The sequence below is a fragment of the Oncorhynchus mykiss genome, chromosome 32 (genome assembly GCF_013265735.2).
Source record: "Oncorhynchus mykiss isolate Arlee chromosome 32, USDA_OmykA_1.1, whole genome shotgun sequence".
Classification (NCBI taxonomy): domain Eukaryota; kingdom Metazoa; phylum Chordata; class Actinopteri; order Salmoniformes; family Salmonidae; genus Oncorhynchus; species Oncorhynchus mykiss.
The window spans coordinates 18,548,953-18,563,542 of NC_050572.1; the positions used below are offsets into that span (position 1 = coordinate 18,548,953).

Here is a 14,590-nt window from a genome sequence, read left to right on the forward strand (position 1 = left end):
TTAATAACATCACCAGTCCCAGTCCCAGACAGTGGTCCTCGCGGAGGAGATGACAACTAGAAGAAGATTGCCTGGGACTTGTGGAGTGCTAAATATTTTGTTTTTAGTAAAGGAATAATTCTGGGTTCAATGAATTTACAATTCCTAACCAGTGATGAGCTGGCTGCTAAAGTGGATTCTTATAGCAGCAGGGATTCAACAGGTGAGAAAGTGCCATTATGATACTTTTTTATCAACACTTGGTTTAAGCCTTATTTACCAAATCTATTTATTTCTGATGTGCCAGATCTGATTCATGATTTCTTTAGAATAGAATAGTATTATTGATGCTTCCGATAAATTCAACGTGTATTCATTCACAAGTTATCCCTCCATTTTTTTGTTGTACTTTACTGCCACCATGTGGTTATGTGGAGTCATGTTTTGCATTTTACTCCAGATTCAAGGACTTCTTGGACAGTACTGTAATAGCATGGCATCAACAAATATCAAATACTATGTTTCTAGTTTAATGTGGCCCTATCTGCCAAGTTAGGAAAGGTTTTTCATTAATTCAATACTTCACACGTTAAAACTGCTCAAACAGTCTCAAAATGTCTGGCCTCAAACTGAAGTTTTTTCACTCACACTGCATCAAATTGGGAGAGAAAAAGCAACTGCTTACACAAAGAGATGAAGGTGAGAGTCTATGATGCTCTATGTTGACCAGAGTTGTGCTCATGGTCTACCCTCAACATTCAGCTTGCACTTTCTCAACCTGACAACAGACTGCATGTGTGACACAACATTGGTGATTTCACCCAGGTTTGGCAGGGGTTAGAGGTCAAATCAGTTGAACACTCCACATCTGAGGAAAGAAAGTTCCAAGTTTCTTATCTGACCTATATGGCAGTATTGTCAAGGTCACATTAGAAGTCAATCAAGATATTTGATAAACCATTTAACACTTTTTTCATTCCCAGATGCCCAAACAGCGTTTGATGTTGATGTTATATGTCTGCTTGAGGTCACACAAAAGGTCAAGGGGTTATAAGTCTGAACAGGTGATGGTATTCACATTAATCTCAATACCAATTTTGGCTGTCTAGATATGATGGGGGTAAGGAACAATAAAGCTTTGTATACACGCACATAAACCGCCAAGCACAAAGCTTCTCATCAACAGAAAACCCACTTCAAATTCATGTTATGCAATATGTATATATATGGATTTTAAGAACCTTTTTTGTACTCTCTTCATCCAATTTCCCTTCATTTTTAGATTAAAAAGCTACATGGAGACGATAAACTGTTATTGTCATGATCAGTTGTTGTCCGTGTCTTTTTCATTACCTTGTGAAACACCCCCAGAAAGCCCTTTAATGATGAAAGTGACACGTTGGCTGAATCCCAAATGACATCCTATTCCGAAAGAGTGCACTATATGGGGAATAGGGTGCCATCTGGGATGTAACCATGTTCTCTGATGTTGTTGTGTAATGACTGAGCCTGATGACTGCTGACTACGCTTCAGCGGCAGATCCCATGGGTACTGGCTCTGTGGTACACCCATGATTCAATCTCATTTATCTGCATTAAACATCCTATTCGCTCAATGGATTTACTATTTATTACTATAATTATATTAGAAATATGTGAAGGCAACTGATGGGCTGCCAAGAACAAGCTTAGGAAAACAAAAATAACATGATTACGGGGTCTTTTTCACATTTAATTAATTGCAGATTAATTGTGTCTGTATAACCTACCTGGATCAGAAGCTCTTTGGCTTTTATGATGTTAATATAAACATGTTGAGGCTGAAATGTAATTAGAGAGGTTTAATACAGAAAAGACCCTGCAGTAACCTACATAGGAATCCCCAAGAAAAGTTGATTTAGCACTGTTGGTCGGCCCATACTGGAGGCAGCGGTTGCTGTTATGACAGCATCAACATTATTTACAATTGTTTTCATTGAGACGGTTTCCTGGACACAGATTAAGCCTAGTCCTGGACTAAAAAGGCCTAATCTGTGTCTGGGAAACCAGCCCCAAAAAGTTCCCTACAAAAAATCTGTTTGTTGAATGTTCAGACATCAGAAATGAAAGTTTGGCCCTTAGACGTTAGGCATAAAAAGTAGAGTGTCTCGTTCACAAAATATGACATTTTAAAGTAGCCCATTAGGCGATCTGGCTACTCCATGTGTAATAATGGGTTATGGAACACTGTGTCCTGCCTGACTCATACGAGGAAGTCCTGCTCTTATAATGTGAGGCCAAGACTGAGAATCATTTTTGGATTTATAAATACTGAGCCAGCGGACGAGCCAGTTTCCTCTGTAGGGACTTAAACAGTCTGGATCCAAGACCAACCGCCATTTGTTTGGTTGTAAAACTCTTCCTAGTGGCTTGTTCAGACAGCACATCTGTTTTGAGTGCTTTAAAAAAAAGGGTGTTTTTCATTTGATCACACACACAAAAATTGGGTTTCTGATCTTGGCATAAATATATACAGTTTGTACAGGCAATATTCATGGGGTGAAATGTTGGACACGTTTTATTGTATTGTCACGTCAGCTGTGAAAATACTTTTATATTTTCAAAGAAACTATGAAAAATGGCCTACAGGCAGAATATTGTGTAGACAGGAAAATAAAAAGTACTTTGACTGATCAGCGTCAGATTGATGAAATCATTTTGATTTCATATTCTTTCTTTTACCTCCCTTACCCTGTTAATCATCCTTGTTGTTGTTGTACAATCCGAACAAGAAGGCCAGCCAGACCTTTAGGCACATTCAGGACTTGCAACACTTCTCTAGCCAAATAGGGGATTTGGGTCTATTAGTTCTTAGGCCGATATAGGACATGTTGGAAATAAAAAAGATTAAGGACATGAAGCTAATTACGACTTTGATCCTTGGAGCAACAGCCTATTATTCCCCTGTAACTGTTGTGATTGTGATACAGGTGATCCACGTGCTAACAAGTACATGTGCTTCACAGGAGGTTGGTCCCACTTTAATTGGGGAGGACGGGCTTGTGGTAATGGCTGGAGTGGAATGGGAGGAACGGTATCAAATACATGGTTTCCATGTGTTTGATGCCATTCCATCTACTCCGTTCCAGACATTATTATGAGCCATCATCCCCTCAGCAGCCTCCACTGATTGCGCTTTTAAATTGTCCTAGACATGGAAACCTACACAGATAACATACATACTGTACATACTGTACATCTTTGATGCTTTAGGAATGTCTGTTCTCTACTTGCGTGGTTTATTGTGTTATCAAAAGTCATAGCGTTTGACCATAGAAAACTAAAATATGTATTATGTATATCGAAGTGCATAACTCCTCCTTGTCCCTCTCATCTAGGCCTACTCCCAGACCCAGAATTCCACTGCCATGCTGCCCCTAGCAGAATCCACAGACCTAGAGCCATACAACCGGACCCAGTACTGCCACTGGCCCTGTGAGTGCCCCCTGGTCCCCCATTCCTGCCCTTCAGGGGTGAGCTTGCTCATGGATGGCTGTGACTGCTGCAAGGCCTGCGCCAGGCAGGTGGGGGAGGAGTGCAACGAGGCAGACACTTGCGACTACCATAAGGGATTGTACTGCGATTACAGCTCAGACAAGCCTAGGTACGAAAAAGGAGTGTGTGCATGTAAGTGTCATTTACCACACATACTCTAAGCTACTAAAGACATGACATGATTAAAGGAATAATCCACTCAAAAACTATATTTTGGTATTTGTTTCATTAATTCAGTGCTGATACAGTCCCAACATATTTTTCATGTCAGCAATCTGGTTTTCAAGATATATCAAATTGTAACTTGCCACATTATCATGATGATGTGGCAAGTTACAAAATGCTTCTTGCAAGTCCTATATCTTGAAAACCTGATTGCTGATATACAAAACATTTTGGGACTGTATCAGCAGTGGACTAATGAAAAAAAAATACCAAAAGATAGGTTTCACAATCATATTACCCAATGTCATGACATGTTTGTTTTTGTTCAGATAACACTAAAAACATTGTCTGCTACATTACATTGTTATCATTACCTTATTCACTGTGTATCTCTCTGTGATGTAAGACTGCTGTCCTGACCTTCTTTGCCAGATATGGTTGGCGTGGGCTGCGAGCATGACGGTGTGATCTACCGGAATGGGCAGAGCTTCAAACCCAGCTGTAAATACCAGTGTCTGTGTGTGAACGGGGCTATCGGGTGCGTGTCCCTGTGTACGGACTCCCAGCCCCCCCGGGTGTGGTGCCAGAACTCAAGGAGGGTCAAGATCCCAGGACGCTGCTGTGAACAGTGGATCTGTGACGAGCCCAAGAAGGGGAGGAAGACTGCTCCAAGACATGCAGTGGAAGGTAGGACACAGATCCATCAATCAATCAAACAATTGATCAAGCAATCAATCAGTCAGTCAGTCAGTCAATCAATTAATCAGTGGTGGCTGGTGTCATTTCAAATAGGAGTACAGGCTCATTGTAATGGCTGGAATGGAATAAATGGAACTGTTTCAAACACATTGTTACCATTAGTGATGGAGAAATAGTCCATGTGTTCAATACCATTCCAGTCATTACATGGATAGAGTCTCGTGTATTGAGAATCTTGTAACACTAATAACCATGGTAATATTGAGCAATTCTTTGAGAACTGTGAATCAAAATAGTTTTAGGATATTGCTTCATAGTACCGTCCTATAGGTTAACTCCAACCCTGTTCCCAGAGAGCTACCGTCCTATAGGTTAACTCCAACCCTGTTCCCAGAGAGCTACCGTCCTATAGGTTAGCTCAAACCCTGTTCCCAGAGAGCTACCGTCCTATAGGTTAACTCAAACCCTGTTCCCAGAGAGCTACCGTCCTATAGGTTAACTCCAACCCTGTTCCTAGAGAGCTACCGTCCTATAGGTTAACTTCACCTCTGTTCCCAGAGAGCTACCGTCCGGTAGGTTAACTCCAACCCTGTTCCTGGAGAGCTACCGGACGGTAGCTCTAACTCCAACCCTGTCCCTGAAGAGCTGACAGGTGTATAAAGTCGAGCACACAGCCATGCAATTTCCATAAACAAACATTGACAGTAGAATAGCCTTACTGAAGAGCTCAGTGACCTTTCCAACAAGTCAATTCGTCAAATTTCTGCCCTGCTAGAGCTGCACCGGTCAACTGTAACTGCTGTTATTGTGAAATGGAAACGTCTAGGAGCAACAATGGCTCAGCCGCTAAGTGGTAGGCCACACAAGCGCACAGAACGGGACCGCTGAGTGCTGAAGCGCGTAAAAATCATCTGTCCTTGGTTGCAACACTCACTAACTAGTTCCAAACTGCTTCTGCAAGCAGCGTCAGCACAAAATCTTTTGTGCACAAAGCGAGAAATGGTTTGTCGAGATCAGTGTGGAAGAACTTGACAGGCCTGCGCAGAGCCCTGACCTCAACCTCATCGAACACCTTTGGGATGAATTGGAGCGCCTACTGCGAGCCAGGCCTAATTGCCCAACATCAGTGCCAGACATCACTAATGCTCTTGTGGCTGAATGGAATCAAGTCCAACATCTAGTGGATCTAGTCCAACAACATCTAGTCCAACATCTAGTGGATGTTCCAACATCTAGTGGAATGCCTTCCCAGAAGAGTAGAGGCTGTTATAGCAGCAAAGGGAGGACCAACTCCGTATTAATGCCCATGATTTTGGAATGAGAGGTTCGACGAGCAGGTATTCGCATACTTTTGGTCATGTGGTGTATTAGGTCCAGTTTTGATGAATAATGTCTAAAAAGCACTTCTGTCACTGCCCATATTAAATTGTAGTCTCTCTCTCACTTGCTCACTCACTCACACACTTTCTCTCTCTCTCTCTCTCACTCACACACTTCCTCTCTGCCTGTCTCTGTTGACATAGCTCTTCCTGTTGAGTTGAAGGGCCAGAGCAGGAACTGTGTGATCCAGACAACCTCCTGGAGTATCTGCTCTAAGACTTGTGGTCGAGGTCTGTCTCTGCGTGTCTCTAATGCTAACGACAGGTGTGAGATGGTAAAAGAGTCCCGCCTCTGTAACATACGGCCCTGTGAGGTGGACATCACCAAGCACATCAAGGTACATGTACAGAGTATGTGTATGCATACACGTTTACCCACATATATGGGCACGGACACATATCCATGCATACATGTACGCATTGCAAAGAAGTCTAATGTTTGTTTGTTATGATATCTATATTGAAGAGTTCACATTGCAAAAAATACCTCTCTTATCTCTCAGCCAGGGAAGAATTGTATGAACATCTACAGAGAAGAGCAGCCAAAAAACTTGACCATCTCAGGCTGTGTCAGTAAGAAGTCTTACAGGCCTAAATACTGCGGGGTCTGCGTGGCCACGGACCATCGCTGCTGCATTCCCTACAAGTCCAAGACCATCGATGTGGAGTTTATGTGTCCCAACGGTGCTGTGTTCACCTGGCAAGTCATGTGGATCAACGCCTGCTTCTGTAACCTCAGCTGCAAGAACCCCAATGACATCTTTGCCGAGCTGGAGAATTACTATGGCTACCCTGAGATCGTGAACTGAGACATTTCAATAATAAGCTATGCTCTTATTATGGGCTCTATTCAATCAGATCTGCTTAGCCAACATCCGCAGAGCAGTTGTTTTGATGGTGTTAGAGGTGGAACTGCTTTAGAGCTGTCAACAAGTGGCTCCCGGTATTATACCTAAATCGGACATTGCCATCGGCTGCACGGAGGCACATGAACAGCCACAGGAATGTACACCTCCATTATGATGATAGAAATGCGTATTATTTAGTTTAATGATTTTACATTTGAGCGTCATTATTTCTATATAGCCTACACTTTCTCCTTCTGAACTTCTAACAGGAGTGTGGCGGGTGTGGATTTGTGATAATGGTCGCATGTGTAGCTGCTCACCGATTTGCATTTCGACCTCTGAAACATCCACTATGCAGGTGTCTGCTATCGCTGGTTAATGCCTGATCTAATTGAACCTAGGCCTAAGCCTCCATCTACCCCTATTTTCACCTACTTTTCCTTTTCTCAATGTTTTTTGGTTTTTCAGACTTTCAGAAACTCTGTTATATGTCAATTTATTTTATACATAGAGGCAGGTATTCAATCTAAGGCACGTTTTAGAACAACGCTCCATACAGCAGACAGTCCTCCTTTTAAAGGCAATTTCCCCAGCATTCACAGAGATGGCATTCAGTCTCTAGATCATCCATTGGATTGAATTCCAGACAAAGCATTTTTTCTTACAAGGGGATCTTTCTTTTGCTTTTTTTCCTATTGGAAAAATGTGTAAATCAATGTTTTTTGTTTGTTTTAAGCTTGTATATGGTTGCTTTCGGAAATAGTTTATTGACTTACAAGTAAACCAAGTGTGTGAAATATTTTAGTTATTTATTGAAGTACATTTTGAATACTAAATGATTGAACAAATTGTCATACAGGTATTTTTATATTCACAGTAACAAGTTTCATGAAATCTCGTTCATACTCATGTTAAGATTGATTTGATCGCGTGGCTCTGAATTGAACAATGAGTACGAGATGAAGTGAGATGCTACTATAGAATGCATGTGCTATATATATGGTTAAAGATCCTGTGGAACTGTGGTATCATTTGATCTTACAATCATTCAAAATGACGACAACACCAGGACAAAAAGTTATAGGTTTTTAATAAATACAAATTGTTATGCTATATTTAATGCTTCTCATCTACAGCATTAGGCAGTTATGCGGTCTCGGCCGGTGTTCTACATAGCCGGCAAGTGTTGCTGTAGTGCACGTAAGAGTGGGAGAGGGTTTTTGAGAAGCTCTATGGCTAACTCGGATCTTTATATCACATCATGTGGATCGGCTTGACTTTCTCAAATCCATCACAACAAAGGAGCCTTAATAAGTCAGAGGGTTTCCATGGCACATTATCTTTGTTTGCCGGGATTGCATAGAAATAACCATTTACACAAGAAATATCCAAAAGAACAATTGTGCCTGAAGCCATGATCTGTTAATAAAGCAACCGTATGTGATTGTTTGATTAATGAAAGGATAACCTCATGAAATGTTCTACAATAGATCCAGAAGAATGTTAACTCCAGACGAAACAGACGTCCTAAAAGAGAGGAATCATTACAGGAATGTGTTGTATGTACATTATACTTTTCAATTCCCTCCTTTCCAAAGTTTCAAAGACTAATAGCAATTTGAGAAGATAAAAAAAGACTGCATATATATTTATTTTTGATCCACTTGCCTACCTATTCTTACGCCACTTCTCTCCTGTATCCCACAGTACATTAATCAGAACATTGAAAAGTTAACGATGAACAATTAGAAAGTCATTTATAGTCAGGTACACATTTTGAGAAAGCTGTGTCATATGTAATAAAGAACTATAGACAAAAAAAACAAAAAACTGTCTTGATGACAAACTGCTGTACTAAGTACTGGTTCTGCAGCCACAGCTTTCTCCCACATTCTCCGTTGCGCCGTGTCACTCTGCTGCGTTGCCACTAACAACTAGATATTCCACCTGACGCGGCAGATGGGAAGGGATCTGTTTATTTCAGAATACGTTTTTCCCTCTAAGGAATTTCCTTCATAATGCAGTAGTATATGCTTGCATAGCCTTACACACACAACCTCTTCGCATAACTCTTTGGCATAGAGACATTCTCTAGTTGTGTATGTGTGTTTGTAGGTGTGGTTAGTGGCAGCGCAGCAGGAACCAGGGTGCAGAGGTTAAAGGTTGAGTGTCATGTAAGGGTCATCTAGCAGGACACTTCGGTGGACTTGAGCGCAGTGCTGCTGTTTGCTGTGCCTTCCATACTGTCCGTGTGGGAGCGGCCACGCTTCTCGTTGGTGTGTGACCGGCTCCTGTTTCCCTCGTTAGTGTGAGACCGGCTCCTGTTGCCATCCATGGAGTGGATGCTGGAGCCGGATGCAGTGCGAGAGCGGACCAGTCTGGTCATGCTGGCGGCGGGCACTGAGGAAAGAGGAGACAAGGTTAAAGATCCATTCACACTGTGTTCATGGTCAACTGAATTCTGAATGTGGGCACTATATTTCATATTTATATTTCATAATCATTATAGAACAGGTTAACTGGCATCCCCATTATTTTTATTTCTACTTTGCACCGCAAATCTACCATTCCAGTGTTTTACTTGCTATAATGTATTTACTTTGCCACCATGGCCTTTTTTTGCCTTTACCTCCCTTATCTCACCTCATTTGCTCACATCACATTTGCTCACATCGGAACTTGTTTCTACTCTATTATTGACTATGTTTGTTTTACTCCATGTGTAACTGTGTCGTTGTATGTGTCGAACTGCTTTGCTTTATCTTGGCCAGGTCGCAATTGTAAATGAGAACTTGTTCACAACTTGCTTACCTGGTTAAATAAAGGTGAAATACTTAACAGGAATTTATTTTATTTTTTTAAAGTTTTTTTATCTGAAGGTGCAGTTACTAATCTCACCCACCAGGTGGCAGGCAAACTCCTTACAGGTTGACGTGAACACCCACATTTCTTTTGCAAACAGTAATAGGGTAACCAGACTTTTATGTTTCTACATAGTTAATTAAATACTTGTGTTAATATAATTACTGGTCAGCATTGGTTACACAGAGAGTGTATGTTGGAGTGTGTACTTACTGTAGCCCATTCCCTGAATGAAGTACTTGAAGGCCTCTGTCAGCTTTGCAGGCTGTTGGGTGAGCAAAGGAGAAAGTTAGCAACTTGTTTCCCTGGTATTATCCACATAATGACATAACAGACAGATTCATGTCCTATCCTACAAACTGATAATGAGAGGCATATGTATGACAGCTGTTGTAGCAGCAGGTGCTGACTGAGCTGGGTATTAGCTCTCCAGACCTGACGTATGTGCCTCATTGCTACTGTCACTAATGCTCTTAAGTCAAGCTTCCGTTGTATTACCCCCCTAATGATTATCCCTTTGCCACCCCACCTCACCTGCGTGAGCATGTTAACAAATTAGAAACGCACCTGGTCAACCATGGGCAGGCCTCCGCAATCCGCCATCTGGAAAAAAATAAACACGTAATTCAAGAGGGCAGAGTTAAGGTATCAGGTCAGCAGCGGTACGACATTAGTCACCCCCCATTACACAAAACAACCTCCCATCTAACACTTCCTCAATGTGAAACAAGTGTTTTCCATCAGCCTCTGGACAGTTAACAGTTTAGCGTCTGTAAAACGTGCCCATTTCAGAGTTTTACAGAACGCATTAGGTCACAGCCAGGGGCATGCACATCATAGGTAGGCCAGACAGGAAGGATTGTGACCTGGGTCATGTTTATCAGGAACCAAACAGAGGTAAACAAACTCAAACAAGGAGGGCACAATCTGGACTTGGTCCAATAAGAACCTCAAATTTTCCATTGCAAAACGTTTTCCATTATGTGCCTAATGAACAGACCCTGGAGGCTGGGTACAGCAGCATAGCCTCAACCTGCGGTCTCAGGGGTTCAAGGCAGCGCTAGTAAATCAGTCACCAGGTAGTTGCTGAGCTCCTGGAAGCTCATCAGACTGCCTAGCCAATATTATGACCTATTATTAGCAGGAGGTAGATTGTAGGGGGCCACTCACCTTGAGCAGTGTGGTCTTTGTCGGGTCCAGCTTAGTATTGCACTCTACCTGTAGATGCACAGTACAGAGTCTAATTGAGGGACTACATATTTACCCTAGTAGAGAAATAAATAGGTAACTGCTGGAGTAATATTTTATTGCTAGAATAGCTTTTGTGGTGTATGATTTCTTTCCCTTTTTTGTCCCATGTTTAAATCCTAAAAGTTTTAACCTTTGATAATATCTTGTTGGGTAGGTCAGGGCTCTCCAACCCTGTTACAGGACAGCTACCCTCCAGTAGGTTTTCACTCCAACCCCAGTTTTAACTAACCTGATTCAGGCTAGGTGCGCTAGATTAGGGTTGGAGCGAAAACCTACAGGGCGGTAGCCCTCCTGGAACAGGGATGGAGAGCCCTGACTTAGATGAAAGGACAACACATGTTCTGAGGAACCTAGGGACTAAAGACCAGAGGTATTAATGTTCATGATTTGTTTATGGCCGTTAGGATTACAGTGTGTATTTGGACTTACCACAGCGTCAACAGCCGGAGAGCTGTCTCCTACCACCAACAAAGAAGGACACCTGAGAGCAAAAAGTATTTTATTGCTATTTTAATACGCAAGCCTTATTTTATTTAATAGAAGTTTGGTAATGCTTAGGTTGTGACGACTGTACTGATATAAGTGTGATGCATGTGACATCCCGGCAACTTTGAGAAAAAACACTTTATATCGGAGTTGTCCCTGTTGACGGTCTATGCATATTCATGAGGCTAGCATAGCATCTCACTCTCCATAGAATACAGGCTATTGACGTCAACACCCATCATCGAATATTCAAGAAAGTATTCAAATAACGAGATGTATCCACCAATCCGAAGAGAGGAACAGGAAGGAGCTTGACAGCCCGCCGTTCCGCTCTTTGGTCAACGAATCCCATTGTTAGGGCGGAGACTAGCATCTTGTCATTATATCCATCTGTGGTCATAGTACTACAGAGCCAGGAGTTTTTCCCGGACCGAGTAACCAGCAGATCAGGCTATAACTAGGGCCCAGAGTTTCTAGGTCAGGGAAAACTCATGGCTCTAGCAATATGCCATGTGGGATGATTGAGGTATGCCAAAAAGTCTGAAGGTTTGGAACTCACTTCAGGGTTCTGACGGAGACTTTCCCACCAGGAATGGGCCTCTCAATCTCCAGATCCCGCCGGCTGAAAGGGAAAAAGGTGGGATATCAGTGAGGCCCAAACTGAACATACTGACATTTTACAAATATAATATTACATTTATATGTTTATCTATTATAGATATGTAATAACATATATTGAAATATTAGAAATACATAGATAAGATACAGTATATTTCTACAATGAATATACAGGCGTCCTCTAAAATGTGATTATGTATATTAAATATATACATATTCATGTGGGGTCAAAGGATGTTCATGGTAATCTGTGTTATTCTCCGCAGTGAGGAGTCTAGTGCATTTACATGTTGTAAGACTTGATTAAAAGGGATACTTTGGGATTTTGGCAATGAAGCCCTTTATCTACTTCCCCATAGTCGGATGAACTCATGGATAGAATTTTTATGATTATTCTCTGCTGGAGGCCAGTGTATTTACCTGTTGTAAGCTTTGACAAAGTGGTGCAGGTTGTACTGGTTCATGTCGTTCATGATGTGATGGCGGTAGGTGGCGATAAGGTCATGGTTGTTGGATATTTCCTCCTACAGAGACAGAAATAAACACCTACTCAGACTCTGTGACCTAGTGACAGTACTGCAACATGTAAGCCTGCCACGAACTGTCCTATATCCATGTGGCCCCTAATTGGAATAGATTCAATGGGATTATGCTGATGTGATTTGCAGTTTCAATCACTGTCTATTTTGGTGCCCACTGCTCACCTTTCCGAAGAGATGGCCGATGAGCATTTCGGGCAAAGCAGTGACCTGAAAAGAGATGGAAAAGATGATTTGTATATATTTTTTCATGGGTCAAATAGCAATCATATACATAGCTACGTTAATACTGTATAAACAAGCTACGTGACAATGTTGACAATCTAAAAAGGGCTTTATAAATCATTAAAGTTGATGGATTGTTGTGGATCTGTGGTTGTGTGGAGAGGGTCCTGTATAGTACCTTGTTTGCAGCCCAGTCCATCCACCCCTCAGCACAGTGGTTGATGTTAACCAGAACCAGGCCTTCCACCATTGCTGGGTAGTCCAGCTAAAAACAGAAACAAACATTTGGTCAATGACTTCGTACTGGTGAAACTATACAAACAGTGCTCATTGAAACCTCATTCACTATACTCATTGAAACATCAACATTTCGTCAGTTAGGAGTTAAAACATTCGTATCCCTCCATCATCTGGGTTTCAGCATATTGAGACGGAGTCCCTACAGGGCCGGGTGTTTTGGTACGGAGCCAGTCTACAACATTTCCAGACTCTCAGCAGCAGGCTAAAGCAATAAACAGGACTGTACACCCAAAATGAGCACAGCATCACTGGGAACATTAATCTACTATAACTTCTAATCCCGGTTTGATTAAAACTCTTCATAATGAACCAAATGTAAGCGTAATTGAAAGGGGAAGGGAGGAGGGCGTCAAACTCACAGCGAATCTCGCCAGGATGTAGGCTCCAGCTCCGACGGCTATTCCAATGATGCTTTTCAGGCTGTGGTTAACAAACAAACAGAATATCATCAGAATTCTTTGAGCCAATGGATGAGGGTCTAAGGCATCATAGTCTTTATTCATAAAGCATCTCAAAATAGGAGTTCTCTTCATTATGATCTAGAAGGCAAAACAGCACTTCTAATCTGAGACACTATGAAAATAGATCCTGAACGGTAAGTAGCATGACTTGCTGACCACACCGCTTGTGTCGCGTGTGCAAGCGTTGCAAAACAAATTGACACATACATGTTATTCAATCATTGCACCCACACTGCTCAAGCGCGTCAGCGAGCGTCTGCGTAGCCAAGCACTAAAATAGAACTTGGTTCTACTTGTGAACCTTGACGCACTGCAAGTCCTGCCTCTCCCATCTCCTCATTGGTTTTTAGGAGCATATACCCACGTGGGTGATTGAAAGATGAACTGAGGTCCACATCCCTGTCAGTTGTGGTAATGCACCTTAAAGTTGGTTGCCAACCACCATATAAAGTCCAAAGAAGAAGAAGCCTGAAGGAGGGGAGATTACTAGAAACAAACTCAGTTTACCCTTTTATGTGTGGATTAATTGTCGGATTAGAGGACCTTGTGCATTTCAGGTCAAATAACAACCCAGTGTTTATATCCCAGGACAAATTAGCTAGTAACAGCAAGCTAGCTAGCTAAATTGCCATAAATGTTTAATGCTTTTCAACCTGTCCCCAAACTAATATAGTTGGTTCAGAGTTCATTTTGATATTTCAAGCTACGTGTCCTGATCGCATCTGGTGTGGGTGGACAAAAGCAACATGCGCATGAGCGGTCTGGTCAGCATTTGAGCCCTATGGACTGGGGTTCAAATGTATGAGGAGAAATATATTTCATAATGAAAATATTGGATACATTTCTAAATCTTATAAAGTCCTTGTTTGGACTTACCCAAAATGCTTGAGGACCAGGGGGAGGGACTCAGACAGCTGATCCATGGAGGGGTACTCGTACCTGGAGACAAAACAACAACCGTCAGGGTTAAAGTACTTCCATTATCAACACTTTACAATGCTTCTTATCACTGCCCTCCATATCTCTATTCCATCAACAGCCTCATACTGCTTTCTCATATCCTTTCTTTACTTTGATCATCTCTCCTATTCAGATCAATGGGGATCTGGACTCAAGATGCAGACGATCATAAAAACGAAGCACCAGAGCAATCAGGTAAAAAACGATATTCACCTAACATGCAAATGATTTATCAAGAGATCTGTGTAAATGGGCCACAACAGATCTAGATGTTACAGTGCAGA

At 41.9% G+C, this 14,590-nt stretch overlaps 2 protein-coding genes across 3 annotated transcripts in view; one reads left to right on the plus strand and one right to left on the minus strand.

The window, feature by feature from the left end:
• LOC110488042 (CCN family member 4) lies at positions 1-8,336 on the plus strand. The gene is made up of 5 exons (XM_021560002.2): positions 1-202; positions 3,357-3,645; positions 4,111-4,365; positions 5,901-6,094; positions 6,260-8,336. The coding sequence occupies exons 1-5, from the start codon at positions 155-157 to the stop codon at positions 6,563-6,565; spliced, it is 1,092 nt and encodes a 363-aa protein (XP_021415677.2). The 5' UTR covers positions 1-154; the 3' UTR covers positions 6,566-8,336.
• ndrg1a (N-myc downstream regulated 1a) overlaps positions 7,678-14,590 on the minus strand; it is a 22,852-nt gene continuing 15,939 nt past the window's right edge. For both annotated transcript variants that reach the window (XM_021560000.2, XM_021560001.2), the window contains 11 exons: positions 14,223-14,285; positions 13,245-13,305; positions 12,764-12,850; positions 12,526-12,570; positions 12,242-12,345; positions 11,763-11,825; positions 11,147-11,198; positions 10,637-10,684; positions 10,034-10,069; positions 9,680-9,731; positions 7,678-9,004 (listed from right to left, as the gene is read on the minus strand). In XM_021560000.2, coding sequence (XP_021415675.1) covers positions 8,790-9,004; positions 9,680-9,731; positions 10,034-10,069; positions 10,637-10,684; positions 11,147-11,198; positions 11,763-11,825; positions 12,242-12,345; positions 12,526-12,570; positions 12,764-12,850; positions 13,245-13,305; positions 14,223-14,285 — 826 coding nt within the window. In that variant the 3' untranslated portion in view covers positions 7,678-8,789. The remainder of the gene's footprint in view (positions 9,005-9,679; positions 9,732-10,033; positions 10,070-10,636; positions 10,685-11,146; positions 11,199-11,762; positions 11,826-12,241; positions 12,346-12,525; positions 12,571-12,763; positions 12,851-13,244; positions 13,306-14,222; positions 14,286-14,590) is intronic.

Bases quoted from the DNA above. Each gene is read 5' to 3' on its own strand.
- LOC110488042 (XM_021560002.2), top strand. From the start codon at position 155: ATGAGCTGGCTGCTAAAGTGGATTCTTATAGCAGCAGGGATTCAACAG. The intron at 3,646-4,110 runs GTAAGTGTCATT...CTTCTTTGCCAG, and splicing joins CGAAAAAGGAGTGTGTGCAT to ATATGGTTGGCGTGGGCTGC. The intron at 4,366-5,900 runs GTAGGACACAGA...CTGTTGACATAG, and splicing joins TCCAAGACATGCAGTGGAAG to CTCTTCCTGTTGAGTTGAAG.